The sequence below is a fragment of the Pongo abelii genome, chromosome 6 (assembly GCF_028885655.2).
Source record: "Pongo abelii isolate AG06213 chromosome 6, NHGRI_mPonAbe1-v2.0_pri, whole genome shotgun sequence".
Taxonomy (NCBI): Eukaryota; Metazoa; Chordata; class Mammalia; order Primates; family Hominidae; genus Pongo; species Pongo abelii.
The window spans coordinates 80,921,323-80,940,455 of NC_071991.2; the positions used below are offsets into that span (position 1 = coordinate 80,921,323).

The window sequence follows — 19,133 nt, forward strand, 5'->3', positions numbered from 1 at the left end:
CACTTTGAAATATTTAAGGAGATCTGTATTTATTTTTCTGTGAACTTTTTTTTTTCCTTCAAGGATGTTGGCCTTTCTCTATGAATTTCTAGGAGTTCTTCATGTATAAAGGAGGGAATTATTTTTCCAGTTCATAACTAAATCATCCATTATGCAATTCTTGACAGAGATTGAAAACATCAGGAAATGATGTTTTCCATTAGAAGAGAAAGCAGTACAGATATTTTCAAACTTTTAAAATCATGGAACCTGGCTGTCCGATCATAGGCAGTATTGAGTGCAGAAGACATTATTCAGACCTTTCTTAAGAAAGGGCTAATGTAAAAAATACATTTGTTACATAAATTGATTCAAGGCCTGAAAATGATGATTAGGATAAACATGACTTTCGTCACTCCACTTTGAAGAAAACTCTCCAGATTTCTCCTACAACATAAAATGGAAACCACAGCTTTAAATGCACTCTCTGAGGCTGGGCACAGTGGCTCACACTTGTAATCCCAGCATTTTGGGAGGCTGAGGCAGGAGGATCACTTGAGCCCAGGAGTTCATGACCAGCCCGGGCAACATAGCGAGACCCCCATCTCTGTGTTAAAAAAACAAAACAAAACAAAACAAAACTTTAAAAAAAATTACTACAGCTTTATATATAAGATATATGGTGGCACCTGCTGTAGTCCCAGGTACATGAGAGGCTGAGGTGGGAGGATCACATGAGCATGGGAAGTAGAGGCTGCAGTGAGCCATGATCACACCACTGCACTCAAACCTGGGCAGCAGTGTGAGACCATTTCTCTAAAAATTGTTTAAAAATGAATACCCTGTTTTTCTATTCATATTGCTTCTGTTTCTTGGTCCCCATATCCGTAAATAACAGCCCTCTTTAGCAGATTCTCCAAGCCTAGACACCTTCTTTCATTTCTCCCTCTCCCTCACCGCCCCTTTGCTCATATCCAAACAATTGCCAGTCCCTCCACCTAAACATTTCTCATATCCATACAGTTCTAAGAACTTTGAGAAACAATATCCTCACCTTCTCCAATCACCCTCACATATCTCACCCAGAAAGGCCTCTAACTATCTCCTAGCCTCCAGGAAGGGTAAGTGCTCCACCTGCTCCATAATCCACTCTCATCATTGTGGAGCAATGTTTCTAAAACACCTGCCAAAACATGTGACTTCCAGTGGCTTCCCAATGCCCCTTAGAATATAATTCAAGTTTCTTAACTTGGCCTACAATCTGCCTTCCTCTCCAGATTCAATTCTCACCATCTTCCTCCCAATTCTTTAAGCTCAGTGATTCTCAAAGCATGGTCCCTGGGCCAGCAGCATCAGCATCACCTGCAAACTTGTTAGAGATGCAAATTCTCAAGCCGCACCCCAAATCTAACAAATCTGAAACTCTGGGTCTAGGACTCAGCAGTCTCTCTTTTAAGGAGCCCTCCAGGTGATTCTTAGGCCTGCTGAAGTTTGAGAACCACTGCTGTATCCATACTGGACTATTGCTGCTCCAATTCCCCTACTTGTGGATACCCTGACCTCTTTCTATGAACCACCCTTTCTCCACTTAATTAACTCCTTCTCCTTGTCATACAATCTGACAAGTTCATATAATATGTTGAATCTACCTTGAGATGTGTTCCAAACTAAAGTCGCTGAGGGGCTACCAGATATTGATGAAAAATCCCCTGAAGACAGTTAAAGTGGAAGATAAATCTGGAAAGAACCTTCCTGGCAAAGTGTGGCCCCTCAAGGATCCCCCCGTTCACTTGGTGCTTACATAGTGAAATGTGAGCCTGCTGGAACCTTGGTGCTCATCCTGCTAAATACACTCAGCGCAGATGATTCCTAGCACACCGCAGGTTGCACCTGAAGTCCTGAGTGGGGGCACCTTCCCCATGGTGAGCTGCAGGAAGTCACCAAACAAGGTATCAGACTTTCATTACCTGACTTCATTATTAAGTGCATCTTCAGAATGAAATTGAAACTTTTATTTAAACTCAGATATACCTAAATATTTAACACTTAAATAAGTATAAATTTAAAATAATAAATTTTCTAAATAATAGAAGTCATTTCTTAAAATAATACAAATATCTGGTCCTCTAGCTTTTCTCTCTTCTGAGCAGCACTAGACACATTAATGACATGTAGTCGTACCCAGGTTTTAAACAGTGGTTTCTATGGCTTAGGACAATGTTTCCTAATGTTCTAAAATCCATATTCTCTTTTTAAAAAACAGCTTTATTGCAATATAATCATAATCTCTTTTGATTTGTTGCTCTTTTTCTCTATCACCACCTCTCTTTCTTGGCAAGATTCACTGATACAAACAATCTTTTTAAATTAAAAATGTAGCGATTGTAAACATTATCAAGATATAAAGTTTGAAAATTTTAAACATTACAGAGGGTTGTACAGTAAAAGCAAAGTCTCCTTCCATACTCACTGACCTCCCCACTCTCCATGACCCCAATCTTCTGCTCTCAAAGTAACTACTCTTCAGTTCATGTCTAGATTGTTTATATATATACATACACACACACACACACACATATATGTGGATAATATGTAATTCCCCTAATTTTATACCTTAGAATTATACCACATGTATATTCTGCATCCCCCTTAATGGCATTTTGATTATCAATGGCGTTGGACTCCCTAGATCTATATACAGTATTGTTTTTCTTACTGTTTAAACGTATAGCATTGAATTTGGTCTACATTAGCTCTTTGAAAGCCCCACTATACATGTAAGGAAAGATGGGTCCAGAGGTGGCGAGAAGTGATTTCAAAAGATTAAAGGGCCAACTACAAATGGAATTGGATCTTGAATTTAGGCTTTTTGAATTTATCTGTCCTGCTCTTTCAAAGTCCAGCAAACCCCTTTTACAATACTGATGTACCTGTGGCCTCTTGACCAAGTCAATTTGGCCTATTGCCAAGAGCAGATTTAGATGGTGACACTTGATACAGTGGCCTCCAAAGTTTGGAATTCTTTAATGCTAATTTACCATGCTGGGGATTTGAATTACTGATTATGGTATTCAAATAAAAACTAACCACCTCTAGGGTTTAAAGTTAATGTACACACACACACACACACACACACACAGATTCCTCTGCCTAAAGAATTTTTAAACAAATTATAGCTAACACAGAACTTCAATCAATTGCCCAAGAATACACTTCTTTCTTTACCCCCTTCTTCATGCTATGCTGCAAACACAGTGATAAGGAACATGAGCTCTACAGTCACCTGATCTCAGTCCAGATGGAGGCACTGACACTTCTTAGTTATGTAACCTTAAGTGAATTATTACTCTACCTCTCTAAGCCTCAAAGCCTCACTTTCCTTCTTTTTAGTCTCATCAAACTTGCAGCAAGCAATTCACTTTACTTCTTTGTAGGTAAGGTTAATAAGAAGTAATGTGACAAGGCATGCAAACGCTGAGTGAAATAATAATATGACTATTATTATTTCATTATCCACTCCATTTTTTTTATTCTTCTAATTTTTCTTTCTCCCAAGTCCATATTTTACATTCATCCATCTAATCATATTTATTGAGCCATTATTAAGCACAAAGTTCTATGGATGGCACGGGAAAATCCAGTGATCAATGCGATGGAGTCCTTCCCACAGGAGCCTACAATCTCAAGTGAAGTTCAGAATTAATTAGTGGTTAATCTTTACTGACTTCATAAAATGTATCAAGCACAGTGCAGAGCACTTGACACTTATTATCACATTTAATTTTGAGCTACCTATGAGGTGGACGCTCTTTTACAGAAGAGGAATCTGTAGCTTAATAAAGCTGAGTACCTTATCTAAGCTGGATCCAAACCCAGGCAGCCTGACTCCCAAACCCTGCATGCATGTCTACATCACACCCCAGGCCCCTCAGCTCTGTGAGCCCTCCCGACTTCGATTCCTCCTCTGCTTGCACTCTTTTAACATTAGTCATCTTAACAAGAACCCTAATCTATACAATTCAAGACGTTACACTGTCCTTTTAATACAACTCTTCTTCCATAGCTTTTCTAGAGGCAGCATGGTAGAGGCAGCTCAGTTAAGGGCCCAGGTTTTGGAGTCTGCTGCTTGACAGCTGCGTGACTTACAGCAAGCTACATAAGCAATCTGTGCTGCAGGTCTCACCTGTACAATTGGGGTAAGGCTACCCACACTCCAGAGATTGTGTTGATAATTAAATGCGTTAACATAGGTAAAGGTGTCAGCACAGGCAAAGCACACAGTTAGTACTGCATAAGCGGTGGGCTTCATTATTCATCCTGTAATTATGTATTCATACATAATTATGTATTCATAATCATGTATCCCATAGGTCAGGGACCACCTTTTCTTTTCTTAATACCCCCAGAATTGGCAAATCTTGCTCTCTCAACAAATAGTTTACTCGGTGGAACCCAACAGAACTAATATTTCTTTCTGTCCGTAAATAAAAATAGATCATGCTTGAAGATGCTACTTTGCCCGAACTCCTCAAGTCTTCCCACATCTTCAGTTCCTCCCCCTCCAACCTGGTGTTCATCAGGAGAGGGGAAAGAGCATTTCTTGCCTGGCAGGAACTCAAGACCTAGAAGAAAGAGGGCCTACCCTGCCAAGGAAACGACCTTCCCCTTCCTCGCCTCTGCTCCTCTTCCCGTTTCCTATGTCTTTTCCTTCTTTTCTCCTGGTATTTCCTTCTCCCGTTAACCATTATGGGGACAGACACAGATATTCACAAGTCCGTCTGGGCAGCACACTCCGAGGTAAGACACGAAGGTCAGGAGACAGGTTCCTGTGCCCCAAATCCTGGAGAAGACGAGTTAAAGCTCTTCGCTTCGATTACCTTCGCCCTTCCCGTGTCTCGGGAGCAATTCAGTGTCGCCTCACATCTTGCCTTGCAGAAGTCCGGAGTTCTGGCCCTGAACTGGAGCTCCCCGCCGTTCCCGGGCACTCCGGTTTCCCCCTCAGGCCATCTGAGGAACTGAGGTAGGATTTCGCGGGTGTTAGGAGCAAACTCCCACCACAGCTCGGTCCCGGGCTCCCTCTCCGTTAAGCCTTGATCTCTGCCCAAAAAACAAGGAATCGTGGGCGTGAAGGGGACTCGTCAGCGCCCTGCTGCGGCACCTGGGCCGCTCACCTGAGTGGGAGGCGTGTGCGGGCGGGGCCGAGCGGGCCCCAATCAGTAGGCGAGGCAGGAACCACCCGCCGCGCCCCCGGGAGCTCTCGGCGCCGCGCAGTCGCCGCTGGGCACCCTGAGACCATGGGGAAGCTCGTGGCGCTTGTCCTGCTGGGGGTCGGCCTGTCCTTAGGCGGGGAGATGTTCCTGGCGTTTAGGTGAGTGGCATCTTGACAGGGCGTCCTCGACTCTCTTTCTCTCCTCTTCCAAGTGAGGTTGGGGGCTGCCTGGCACCCCCTTCCTAGCGGGTAGGAAAGAGCAGCTTTGGAACCTCACTCCTCCATCGCACCCAGCAAACCGCCCTTCAGACTCGCTTATGGGGAAAGTGAGCTACTTGCGTTTCCAAAGACTGCCGAGCCGAATTACTCCCATTTATTTTTTGAAGGTTATGATCCCCCACTTTGCTTTCTGAAGGTCATGACCCCCTTTTACGTTTTGAACGTGATGACCCCTTTCCCAGCTCGCCCTCAACATTCTGCTTGGGAAAAAAGGACGTCCATTGGAAACGCTGGACTTGGGAGAGAGGATCAGGCTACCAGTTGAATGTTTATGGCTGACTGAGACGTTGCCCAGGTCTGGCTAACCACACAGAAGTACTGGGTTATGGAACCTATCCTAGATTTAAAGAGCTGACCAGATAGCAGGGCAAACCAGCTGAAACCTGCAGGCGGTAACTGGCATTTTGTAGGCACTTGACCTTTTGAAGTGGAAGATACAATGGTGATAGCCAGCCTAGAAATGTCTCAGGAAAAGTCAATACTGGGCTAGAAAGAACCTTTAAGTTATAATATACATTCATGAGTGGATCGAAAGCCTCTGCTTGCTTTCAGTTGTCTTTGAGTGTTTATGTATTTCTCTTAGTAGAAGCTGGTCTTCTCAGAGGATCACGTCTAGAATCTGTTGAGGTGCCTGGTGCCTATTAGTAATACTTCCAGTTTGAGAGTTTTATTGTTACATTTGCTCCCAGTGCAACCACATGGAGAATCATAAAATAATAGTAATAATAATAAAGTAGATCTAAGGGTATTTTTTAAATAAATGACTGTAAGATAAGTATTGAGTCTTCCTGAATATACTTGAATAAAAATTTTAAATTATCCCTGATATTAGAAGAATGTGGAAACATTCCTTTTCACTCTGGAAACAAGAAAATTGTGTTGAAAAATAAATCGGCCAATTGTTTAAATTGTGGTTGGTTTAATGAATTTACATACTTGCGGAGTAAGTCAGTGTAAAATTTAAAAATTAAAGCAAAAGTGATAGAGTTTGACTATTAGGAGACCCTGTTGAATTTTGGGAAAGCAGTTTGGAAGGAAAAGTTCAAAGGGCAAGACTGTAAGGGATTAAGTTCAGATTTATAACAGACGATACTTTAGAAAATTAAGTAGGGCTATTTTGTGCATTTAAATTAATAATATTGTTCAATTACTCATACTATTAAATAGTGTCTTTTATTTGGGCAGCAGAATGTTTTCCATGTTGAATCATATTATATAGTTTTTCAGTAATAACTGGGTAAGGTTAGCTGATATAGGTAAAATACCCACGTAATGTCTACATTATGTAAATAAACATAAAAGGAGGTACCTACTTACTTGTTATGTCATTCATAAATTATGATAAAGATAGTTAACCAACACGAAGATGATTGAAGTCCACATTTAAATGTACGTTTTGAATGCTGTGCCTTGATTTCCGGAGTTGGGTTTTATCTTCTACAGAGAAAGGGTGAATGCCTCTCGAGAAGTGGAGCCAGTAGAACCTGAAAACTGCCGCCTTATTGAGGAACTTGGTATGTATGTGACAGTACCAAGAGGAGACAGCACAGCTTCTTGGTCGCCATCCACCTGACTGAGCCCTACCAGCTCATTTAATTACCTGTTACTACTTAAACCCTCCCAGTGGGACATCTGCCCCGTCCACTCTGCCCCATGCAAGGTCTTCAGGGGTGTACTAAATGACATTCTTTGTGGGTTTTTCTCAGCACATTTCCTTACTGACATCTCTCCACATTACCTAAAGAATGTCATTGACCACACCCTAGTTTTCCCCTCACTGAATGCTTCTCCTTTCCCATATGTGGTATTTCACTCTCCTCCTTGTCCTCTGTTACCTTTCCTTTTTTTGCTTCCTTTCTTCTTTCCTTCCTCCCTCCCTTTCCTTATTGTCATTCCTGGCTTCAAGTGTTATTTTTTTTCAAATAATATGACTTAGCCACTCCCCTCAAGAACCTCACAGCAAGCTGGGCACAGTGGCTCACACCTGTAATCCCAGCACTTGGGAGGCCAAGGGGGGCGGATCATGAGGTCAGGAGATTGAGACCATCCTGGCCAACATGGTGAAACCCCATCTCTACTAAAAATACAACAATTAGCCAGGCGTGGTGGCAGCACATGCCTGTAATCCCAGCTACTCGGAAGGCTGAGGCAGGAGAATCACTTGAACCAGGGAGTCATCGGAGGTTGCAGTGACCCGAGATCACACCACTGCAGTCCAGCCTGGTGACAGAGCGAGACTTTGTCTTAAAAAAAATAATAAATAAAGGAACCTCACAGCCTACCTACCTTCTTTTAAAAAATTCATCAAAAATCCACGGCCCAGTCCCTAACCTTTCAAACTGCAGCCCTTCTTTTTTAGTCAGTTAAAGGGTAGCTCCACCTCAAACTCTCCCTAAGCTGAAATCTCTTTTACATTTCTGTCATTTTCTCCCTCATCCTCCCACCCACAACCAGCTCTGCTTCTAGACTTTTCCTATGTATGTTACCCCCATTCTCAAAAGATTCAGTTCAAAATCCAGGAACCATTGTTCCCCGCTTGTCCCTAATGCTTCTACGTCACACATGGGCTAATCTCACCTACTAGTTAATGCCACAACTGCTCATTTGGGCTCCACAGCTCCAATTCTTCCTGACATTGCTAACAGAAAAATAAAATAAAATCAGGCTAGATTGTGTTCCCTGTTCTGGGAATATGTTATTTCACTTTCTCACCTTTGCTTATGAAATTCCCTCCAAACTTACTGATTCCTCCATCTATGCTTACTGAAATCAGCTGCAAAATTCATCTCCTTCCTCTGAACTCTCACAGCACTCTGAAGCTCCGATTCACTTATGACACCTGCCACATGCCTTATATTATAGCTAGCAGTGTTCTCTCTTTCACTATCAGATTGTAAACTCCCTAACGCCAAGAACTGTGACTTATGTATTAGAATGTGATGAGATAGCTTATTTTGGGATATGATTTTCTATTTTATTGCTATATTTAAAAATACAGAAAAAGTACCCTTTTGATTTGAGTTTTCTGCCTTTTTTTGCCTCTCAATTTCTGAAAAATAAAGTAATCTGAACCTTGCACTCCCTAGTCTTAGAGGTGGTTTGTGCTAGCAGCTGGAAAGCAGAAGAAACCAAAGAAACCACCTTTCCTGAATTGTTTTTAAAAACCTGAGCCCCTTCAAGGGATTCTGATGGAGAAGGGATATGAATATGTGGATATCTTTGAATAATGGGGACCCTTACCCCACTGGCTGACAGCATTCTGGGAGAGGAGCAGGACCTCAGAAGGAATGGTTGCAAGGTATCTTTAGGGACACTGGACCCTGTGTTCCAGCTAAGGTAAAGACGTTGTGTCAATGCATGACACGGAAGTAGCAGAATTGTCTAAATTAAAGGGACCAGTAACTTTGGCAATGAATAATTCGATGATACGTAGTGTAGAATGAATGCCAGATGGCCTTTCCAAAACATTCTGCTTAGGTTTAGAACCCACCACCTAAAATGATTTCATAACCCTAACAGAGAAACCCAGTAATGACTCAGATTGGATTTTCCATCAACTTAGTGGAATGGGATATCGGAGTGATTTAATTTGATTTTAAAAAAAAGGAAATGTGACATTTACTCATTTGTTTACTGTTTTGTGGTGTAGTAGTATTCATATTCACTATACAAATAACTGTCAAAATATATAAGCCTGCAAATAATTAAGAGGTATAATTAGACTAGATGATTGGTAAGGTCTAGTCTGACTCTAATTGTATCACTCAACTAGATTTGAGAAGGTAAAATTACAGTTAATATTGTAAGTCTTAGGTCAATGTTCTGATTATCCAAATATTTTGAAGAAAATGACTTAAATAGTTGGAAGCAGGCTGGGAGCAGAAGAAATAAATGCCATGTTACTTCTCATGTCTATTGGCATATATTTGGTGAACTAAACAAGTTAGAATGATGATGGGTCATATGTCAGTAGGACAATACTGATATATATCTTTTGAAAAAGCTGCTTTATCAAAGGCCTGGTGACTATGAGCAGCCTGTTGAGTCCTTTACAAACATCTACATCATCCTCATAACCAATTTGTAAAGTGGATGCTGCTATCTATGCTTTGCAGATTAGGAAATTGACATACAGAAGAATTAAGTTGCTTGCCCAGTGGTCCGGAACTAAGGGGTGATGGGCTTAGCTTATGAGCCAAGATCGTTTCCTTCTGTGCCTTTGTACTCTCTGTTGTGTAACACTACCTTTCTGATCTACTGACAACACATTTTTTATTTTGGAAGCTTCAGGAAAGTATTGCAACAGTGGAAAACAGAAAATCTGAGATGCAAACAGCTGAAATATTACTAGATATAGGTTAATAAAAACAAGGCAGGCTAGATATTTAAATTAAGATAATGGATAAGATAATACTCACAAGTCACAACTGGTTGAGGAGTAGAGGCTTTACAAAGCCCTGAAAAGCTGCTGGAGGATTTTAGTTAGGGTATAGTAGGCTGTAACAGAGCTGGAGAAAAATTCTTATTTGTGTTTTCAAGACCCAGACTTTTGAGGTTTATTTTATTGGTGGAAGAAACTCTTATTTTGTTTTTCTTCTCCAGTATTTTTTTCTGGGAAGAAAAGTTGAAAGGTGAAATTTATCTTTCTATGGAAATCATATCTCATAGATCTTTTTGTATTACGTTCATCTTTTTTTCCAAGGCTTTGAGGGTCAAGGACTGTTTTAACCAGGACGTTATCTGGCTGCCCTTGGCATCTAATCAAAGCTGCACTTGAAATATGAATACTTCAGTAGGGCTTTCACTGGGCAGGATTATCGAGTAGGTGGCCTCTGTATTTAATACCTACGTACCTTCCCTTCCACTCCTTTCCATTCTATAGCTTCCCATGTCTCCAATATATGCTTCTACTCCATAATAGGTTCCATGTGTTTTCTTAGCTGGCTATCAGAAACTTCTCTCCAAGATGTGAAATGACGATAATAAAATTAACTGATAGTAATGCTTTGATGTGATCCTTTATCAGAGTGCCTGTAGGGGATGACTGGAGAAATGAAGAAAAGAGTAAAGAAATGAAGTTATGCCAAGTAGCGGTAGGGTTGACAGGCTAAGAAGCAGTAGGCATCTATTCATAAGACTGATTTTAGACTTAGCAGTGGGGTTTTAATGATAGTTGTGCATAGGCTAATAAGTGTGTGGGAAAGTCTCAGAGGAAGGTATCCTGGGGGCTTTTGCTCCCACAGGTGCCATTGTTGCTGAGATGCATGGGGCCTGTCATGCAGGCATAATGTAGGTGGGAAGGAGCGGTGGTGATACTGTGCAATCTTGTGTGGTAATTCTTTTCCACTGCTAAGTCCAAAGCACCAGCTTTTCCATGCTCTGGATGGAGCAAGTAAATAAAGACAGGCACAACATGTCTGAAAAATGCCCACTCTGTTTTAGGTGAGTTATTGAAGTAGGTTTATGCTGTCAGAGGAGACATGTAAAATTGTATTTGGAAGAGAAGAGAAGCCAAACACAATTCAGGATATCTTGGACTCAGAAATCATCACCCACTTTTCAATAGTTTAAGCTCAATACAAGACAAAGTTCAAAAAACAAAAAGTGTTTATTTCTTTTTTGAACCAGCCAGCTTTATTAAGAGCTTCTGCAGTGAAAAGGCAAGTATTATGTTGGGTATAAGGATACAACACTGAATAAAACCCAGTCCTTGCCTTCAGAAAGCAGACCATCTAGTAGGAAATTAACAAGTAAACAGAGGGGTGCAGCCCAGTATGAGAAAGATCATGGTAGACATAGTCATAGATGACCATATTGATACATAAAATGGATGCTGAAACCAGGAAAGTTTGCATAGGTTGAGAAGGTGGCCCTGAAACTCCAGGAGCCTGTGGCCTTGGCCAAGTAGAGGTAAGATTAGGATGGGAAAGGTCTGAGTGTTGCAAGGAGAAAGCAACATATGCACAGACATGCTGGTGAATGAGTCTGGCCCATTTCACAGACTACTTACAGCACAGTAGTAAGTACCACAGCACAGCTGCAATGTAGAGTGGAGAGTGGGGCCACAATAACTGAGAATGGAGCCAAGATGTTTGGGACCTAGAACAAAGAGCTTGGGATTTATACTGCCAGCCCTAGTGGGCCTCTGGGAGGTTTTAAGCAGGAGGGTAACAAGGTCAACTTTAAATTTTAAAATATGACTCTCAGCAGTGCAGAGAATGGGTTCAGGGAAGCAAAGCTGAGTTATTGGGAAACTTGTAGAAATCCAAGAGGAAGTCCTAGAGCTTGAATGACTGGTGATCAGTTGGATTTGGAAATTAAGGAAAAGGAATGCATCAAAGGTAACTCCAAGCTTCCTGCTCTGGGTGTTTGTGGAATGGAGGCACCATTCATTGCAGTAGAAATATAGGAAATGGAGCAGATTTGAAGGAGAAACATTCTGATCAGTTTGAGACCTGTGGAATATGAAAAATAAAAGACCCAGGTAGAAATGTCCAACCTGCAGGTTAATACAAAGGTCTGGAACTTGGAAGAAAGCTTTGGGCTTGATTTAGAGATTGGGGATTCAAGAGCATCCAGGTGGAAACTGAAGCCATCTGCCACGACCCATGTGGGACTAGAGTGCATCATGTGGGGAAAATGGGTGCTCTGCCATGAGAAAGAGCCATGGTCAGACAGAGCCTGGAAAATATCCACCTTTAGGACAGAGATGAGAATGAGATTAAGGTACAGGGAAACCAAGAAGGGAGTGCAGAGAGGAAGGAGAAACACCAGAAAAGTAACCAACCAGTATTCAATGCAATTTTTAAAATGGCTTTATTCTGTTTGCTGGATTCTTCTGATGTCTATGTCATTTCATGTGGAAATAGCTATCAAGGTACCATATATAGGTAAATCTTGATTAACCGGAATGCTTAGGAAATGGGAAGTTCTGATTAATTTGATTTTCATATTTCTAGGTGGGGATTACTTTCAATCTTCAGTATACTGAATAAAATAAAATCTTTCTCAACTTCTAAGTGCCTATTCTTCACCATTTTATTGATTTCAGTTTGCATCTTCTTTGACTTTGCTGCAATTTTCTTTTTCTTATTTTCCCCTATACTTCCCCCATTGCCTTTTGACACTCTAGTAACCCACTACCCTAGGCAGCCATTTCCCCACATGTTCCAATAACTATGACTGTGTAGCAAACCACCCCAAAACTTAGTGACTTAAAACAACCACCGTTATTTTGCTCAAGAATGTGCAAGTTTGACAGGGCACAGTGTAGGCAGTCCACTCTGTTTCATTTACGTCAGCTAAAGTGACTCACAGGCTGGGAACTAGAGTCATCTCTAGCTCCTATGGCCTGAGCTAAAGATGATGCTGACTCTCTTTCCACTTTGGGTGATCCCTCTGTACCCTTTCCTTTGTAGTTTTACAATAGCCAGACTTTTTACATTTTGATCCAGAGTTCCCAAGGTGCATGTCTTAAGAAATAGAGGGAGAGACAGCCAGTGGCAGCTATGACTATGACTTAGCCTTGGATGTTATGTGGCATTGCATTCATCTTATTCTATTTGTCAAGGCAGTTACAAAGTTCTACCCAGCTTCAACAGGGGAGAATATAGACTTTACTTCTTGCTGGAGAAGTCTGAACATCACATTTTAAGTACAAGTGGCTGTGGTACATATTGGTTCTGATGTATTTGTAGAATATAGTTTGCCACACTAGATAACCATTGCCTTCAATCTCACTTCTGTCTACTTGGAACCACATCATATGCAGATCTCGGTTCCTACTAGAAGCCATGACAGCTCCTTTTTCATCTTGTTCTCAGTCAAAACTTACTTATTATATGTCTCTTTCCATAGAAAAAAAATGCTGAAAACTAGCTCTTACTGAGAAAAAAGATCTAACTAAACTTTCATATTAATACTCAGTAATCTTTCATATTCATTGATACTCAAATTAGTTTATTGCTCAATAATTTCCCAATATGATTGTATAATATAGTGTTTTAGGGTTTACGTTAGAAGAGAAGGAATGCTTGGCAGAGAGGCCTGTAATAAAAGACCTTCAGATTATGACTTTCCAGATTTTACCACTGAGTCTATAGAGCAGCCTTCTACGGGGGATAAAGCTGAATCTCTCAGGACATGCCCTGGAAATTGTTACTTAAAGAGTAAATCTAGGATATGAGTTTATTTTCTAGGTATTTGCCTCTTTCTCCTGAAAATGGGGTTCTAAAAAAGGATTTAGTATTTGGGGAGTCTGACTCAAGCTTTACTATAGAGTAGCATGCCTGTGAGATTCCCCAAAGTTGATATAGTTTCCCAAGTAAGTGGTTGAACAAGTCAACAATTTCCAAAAGAAGTTTCCAAAAGATATTTGTAGTTTGGAATGTGAGATGTATTTTTTAAGCCTTCATATATGCATTTTTCTGATTCTACCCTTCTTTTGCAGAAAGCGGCTCTGAAGATATTGATATACTTCCTAGTGGGCTGGCTTTTATCTCCAGTGTGAGTATTTTCCATGCTGCTCTGATGCTCACGTCAATAGCTGTATAGACAGTGCATTAATGTTGCCCTCTGGAGCTGCCAGATGGATCTCTATGCTCTCATCCCACCTCTGGGTAAACCAGTCAACTAAAAAAGCCAAAACAGGATTTTGGAGGGCTAATTAGAACACCACAGGAATGCCCAGCTTTGACTGCCTCATGGTGGGCAACTCCCTGTGGGTAGTGGCATACTCAGTAGGGTCTTGATAAATGTGTATTGATTTCCACTTGATTCCTAGGCTAGTCTCCAGTTCTGTCCTATTGCTATCCATTCTCATCATTGCCCTATTTGACTGGGCTTCCGCTTCTGGTAGTGTTCTTCCCACTAACTGGTATTCCTCTCACCATGTCTGCCTTTATTTGGAGCTCTGCAAATGTTTCTGGTTCGAATATTAACCATGTTACTCAATTTAAAACTCTAAGCACTTTCCATCTTGGGTTCCCTGCCATTCTTAACAAGTCTTTCAAAGAGAAATAGAGAAGAGACTGCATTTTAATTCCCAATACTGTCTTCACAGGAATAATCAAGAAGTTACACCAGGGACAGCACTTCGGTAAACAAACAAAAAGTGTGTATTTATGAGATGTTGAAAATTTTCATATATTAATATTTGTTGAATCAATTGCATTTTGGAATGGGGATATGATTTTGAAAAAGTATATTTACCACATTTTCAATGTGAATTCTGATTGCTGGAATTGGATGTCTAATATTCCATTTGGGGCAATAAAATTCCACCAAAGAACATGGATTTTGAATTTAAATATTGTTGGCCAAAAAAGGGGTACATATAATAACCGTGGCCTGAATTTATAAATTCGTAAGTACACACAGTAGAATAGAGTGAGGCTCTTACTTGGACCTTAAACTGCTGCTGCTGTCACTGCTAGAACTGGTGCTAGTCTGTGTGGGCAAGATTTTATTTTTTTATTTTTCCTTCAAAATCAAGGATAAAACAAAATGGTCTAGAAAAGATTTTCCTTGCTGTCCTAAATTATCTATTGTCAGTTTAGATTTGTTTTTATTATACTTTAAGTTCTAGGGTACATGTGCACAACGTGCAGGTTTGTTACATAGGTATACATGTGCCATGTTGGTTTCCTATACCCATTAACTCGTCATTTACATTAGGTATTTCTCCTAATGCTATCCCTCCCCAGCCCCCCACACCCTGACAGGCCCTAGTGTGTGATGTTCCCCGCCCTGTGTTCATGTGTTCTCATTGTTCAACTCCCACTTATGAGTGAAAACATGCGGTGTCTGGTTTTCTGTCCTTGTGATAGTTTGCTGAGAATGATGGTTTCCAGCTTCATCCATGTCCCTACAAAGAACATGAACTCATCGTTTTTTATGGCTGCATAGTATTCCATGGTGTGTATGTGCCACATTTTCTTAATCCAGTCTATCACTGATGGACATTTGGGTTGGTTCCAAGTCATTACTATTGTGAATAGTGCTGCAATAAACATACATGTGCATGTGTCTTTATAGTAGCATGATTTATAATCCTATGGGTATATACCCAGTAATGGGATTGCTGGGTCGAGTGGTATTTCTGGTGCTAGACCCTTGAGGAACTGCCACACTGTCTTCCACAATGGTTGAACTAATTTACACTCCCACCAACAGTGTAAAAGCCTTCCTATTTCTCCACATCTTATCCACCATCTGTTGTTTCCTGACTTTTTAATGATCGCCATTCTAACTGGCGTGAGATGGTATCTCATTGTGGTTTTCATTTACATTTCTCTGATGACCAGTGATGATGAGCATTTATTCATGTCTGTTGACTGCATAAATGTCTTCTGTTGAGAAGTGTCTGTTCATAATCTTTGCCCACTTTTTGATGGGGTTGTTTGTTTTTTTCTTGTAAATTTGTTTGAGTTCCTTGTAGATTCTGGATATTAGCCCTTTGTCAGATGGGTAGATTGCAAAAATTTTCTCCCATTCCGTAGGCTGCCTGTTCACTCTGATGATAGTTTCTTTTGCTGTGCAGAAGCTCTTTAGTTTAATTAGATCCCATTTGTGAATTTTGGCTTTTGTTGCCATTGCTTTTGGTGTTTAGTCATGAAGTCTTTGCCCATGCCTATGTCCTGAATGGTATTTCCTAGGTTTTCTTCTAGGGTTTTTATGGTTTTAGGTCTTACATTTAAGTCTTTAATCCATCTTGAATTAATTTTTGTGTAAGGTGTGAGGAAGGGATCCAGTTTCGGCTTGCTACATATGGCTAGCCAGTTTTCCCAGCACCGTTTATTACATAGGGAGTCATTTTCCCATTGCTTGTTTTTTGTCAGGTTTGTCAAAGATCAGATGGTTGTAGATGTGTGGTGTTATTTCTGAGGCCTCTGTTCTGTTCCATAGGTCTATATATCTGTTTTGGTACCAGTACCACGCTGTTTTGGTTACTGTAGCCTTGTAGTGTAGTTTGAAGTCAGGTGGCATGATGCCTCCAGCTTTGTTCTTTTTGCTTAGGATTTTCTTGGCTATGTGGGCCCTTATTTGATTCCATATGAACTTTAAAGTAGTTTTTTCCAATTCTGTGAAGAAAGTCATTGGTAGCTTGATGGGGATGTCATTGAATCTATAAATTACCCTGGGCAGTATGGCCATTTTCACGATATTGATTCTTCCTACCCATGAGCATGGAATGTTCTTCCATTTGTTTGTGTCCTCTTTTATTTTGTTGAGCAGTGGTTTGTAGTTCTCCTTGAAGAGGTCGTTCACATCCCTTGTAAGTTGGATTCCCAGGTATTTTATTCTCTTTATAGTAATTGTGAATGGGAGTTCACTCATGTTTGGCTCTCTGTTTGTCTGTCATTGGTGTATAGGAATGCTTGTGATTTTTGCACACAGATTTTGTATCCTGAGACTTTGCTGAAGTTGCTTATCAGCTTAAGGAGATTTGAGGCTCAGACGATGGGATTTTCTAAATATACAATCATGTCATCTGCAAACAGAGACAATTTGCCATCCTCTTTTCCTAATTGAATACCCTTTATTTCCTTCTCTTGCCCGATTGCCCTGGCCAGAATTTCCAACACTATGTTTAATAGGAGTGGTGAGAGAGGGCATCCTTGTCTTGTGCCGGTTTTCAAAGGGAACGCTTCCAGTTTTTGCCTATTCAGTATGATATTGGCTGTGGATTTGTCATAAATAGCTCTTATTATTTTGAGATACGTTCTATCAATACCTAGTTTATTGAGAGTTTTTAGCATGAAGGGCTGTTGAATTCTGTCGAAGGCCTTTTCTGCATCTATTGAGATAATCATGGGGTTTTTGTCATTGGTTCTGTTTATGTGATGGATTACATTTATTGATTTGTGTATGTTGAACCAGCCTTGCATCCCAGGGATGAAGCCGACTTGATCGTGGTGGATAAGCTTTTTGATGTGTTGCTGGATTCGGTTTGCCAGTATTTTTTTGAGGGAGGATTTTTGCATCAATGTTCTTCAGGGATATTGGCCTAAAATTATCTTTTTTTGTTATGTCTCTGCCGGGCTTCGGTATCAGGATGATGCTGGCTTCATAAAATGAGTTAGGCAGGATTCCCTCTTTTTCTATTGATTGGAATAGTTTCAGAAGGAATCGTACCAGCTCCTCTTTGTACCTCTGGTAGAATTTGTCTGTGAATCCATCTGGTCCTGGACTTTCATTGGTTGGTAGGCTATTAATTATTGCCTCAATTTCAGAGCCTGTTATTGGTTATTCAGAGATTCAACTTTTTCCTGGTGTAATCTTGGGAGGGTGGGTGTGTCCAGAAATTTATGCATTTCTTCTACATTTTCTAGTTTATTTGTGTAGAGGTGTTTTTAGTATTCTCTGATGGTAGTTTGCATTTCTGTGGGATCAGTGGTGATATCCCCTTTATCACTTTTTATTGCATCTATTTGATTCGTCTCTCATTTCTTCTTTATTAGCCTTGCTAGTGGTCTATCCATTTTGTTGATTTTTTCAAAAAAGCAGCTCCTGGATTCATTGATTTTTTTGAAGGGTTTTTCATGTATCTATCTCCTTCAGTTCTGCTCTGATCTTGGTTATTTATTGCCTTCTGGTAGCTTTTGAATTTGTTTGTTCTTGCTTCTGTAGTTCTTTTAATTGTGAATAACCAGATAGCATCATGATGATGGATCAAATTCACACATAAGAATGCTAACCTTAAATGTAAATGGGCTAGGTGTTGATTTTAGATCTTTCCTGCTTCCTCTTGTGGGCACTTAGTGCTATAAATTTCCCTCTACACACTGCTTTAAATGTGTTCCAGAGATTCTGGTACATTGTGTCTTTGATGTCATTGATGTCAAAGAAAATCTTTATTTCTGCCTTCATTTCGTTATTTACCCAGTAGTCATTCACGAACAGGTTGTTCAGTTTCCATGTAGTTGTGTAGTTTTGAGTGAGTTTCTTAATCTGGAGTTCTAATTTGATTGCACTGTGGTCTGAGAGACAGTTTGTGATTTCTGTTCTTTTGCATTTGCTAAGGAATGTTTTACTTCCTATTATGTGGTCAATTTTAGAATAAGTGCAATGTGGTGCTGAGAAGAACGTATATTCTGTTGATTTGGGGTGAAGAGTTCTGTATATGTCTATTAGGTCTGCTTGGTCCAGAGCTGAGTTCAAGTCCTGGATATCCTTATTAACCTTCTGTCTCGTTCACCTGTCTAATATTGACAGTGGGGTGTTAAAGTCTCCCATTAGTATTGTGTGGGAGTCTAAGTCTCTTGGCATGTCTCTAAGGACTTGCTTTATGAATCTGGATGCTTCTGCATTGGATGCATGTGTATATACTTTTCAAAATATATATACTTTTATTATATTTTAAGTTCTAGGGTACATGTGCACAATGTGCAGGTTTGTTACAGATGTATACATGTGCCATGGTGGTGTGCTGCACCAATTAACTCGTCATTTACATTAGGTATATCTTCTAATGCTATCCCTCTCCCCTCCCCCCACCCCACAACAGACCCCAGTGTGTGATGTTCCCCCTTCCTGTGTCCAAGTGTTCTCATTGTTCAGTTCCCACCTGTGAGTGAGACCATGCAGTGTTTGGTTTTTTGTCCTTGTGATAGTTTGCTGAGAATGATGGTTTCCAGCTTCATCCATGTCCCTACAAAGGACATGA

General features: G+C 40.4%; 1 protein-coding gene across 1 annotated transcript in view; it reads left to right on the top strand.

The window, feature by feature from the left end:
• Window positions 1-5,248: 5,248 nt before the first annotated feature.
• The window catches only part of PON3 (paraoxonase 3), a 32,571-nt gene continuing 18,686 nt past the window's right edge, over window positions 5,249-19,133 (top strand). The window contains exons 1-3 of the mRNA XM_002818241.3: window positions 5,249-5,347; window positions 6,911-6,981; window positions 13,917-13,972. Of these exons, the coding sequence (XP_002818287.2) occupies window positions 5,274-5,347; window positions 6,911-6,981; window positions 13,917-13,972 (201 nt within the window). The 5' untranslated portion in view covers window positions 5,249-5,273. The remainder of the gene's footprint in view (window positions 5,348-6,910; window positions 6,982-13,916; window positions 13,973-19,133) is intronic.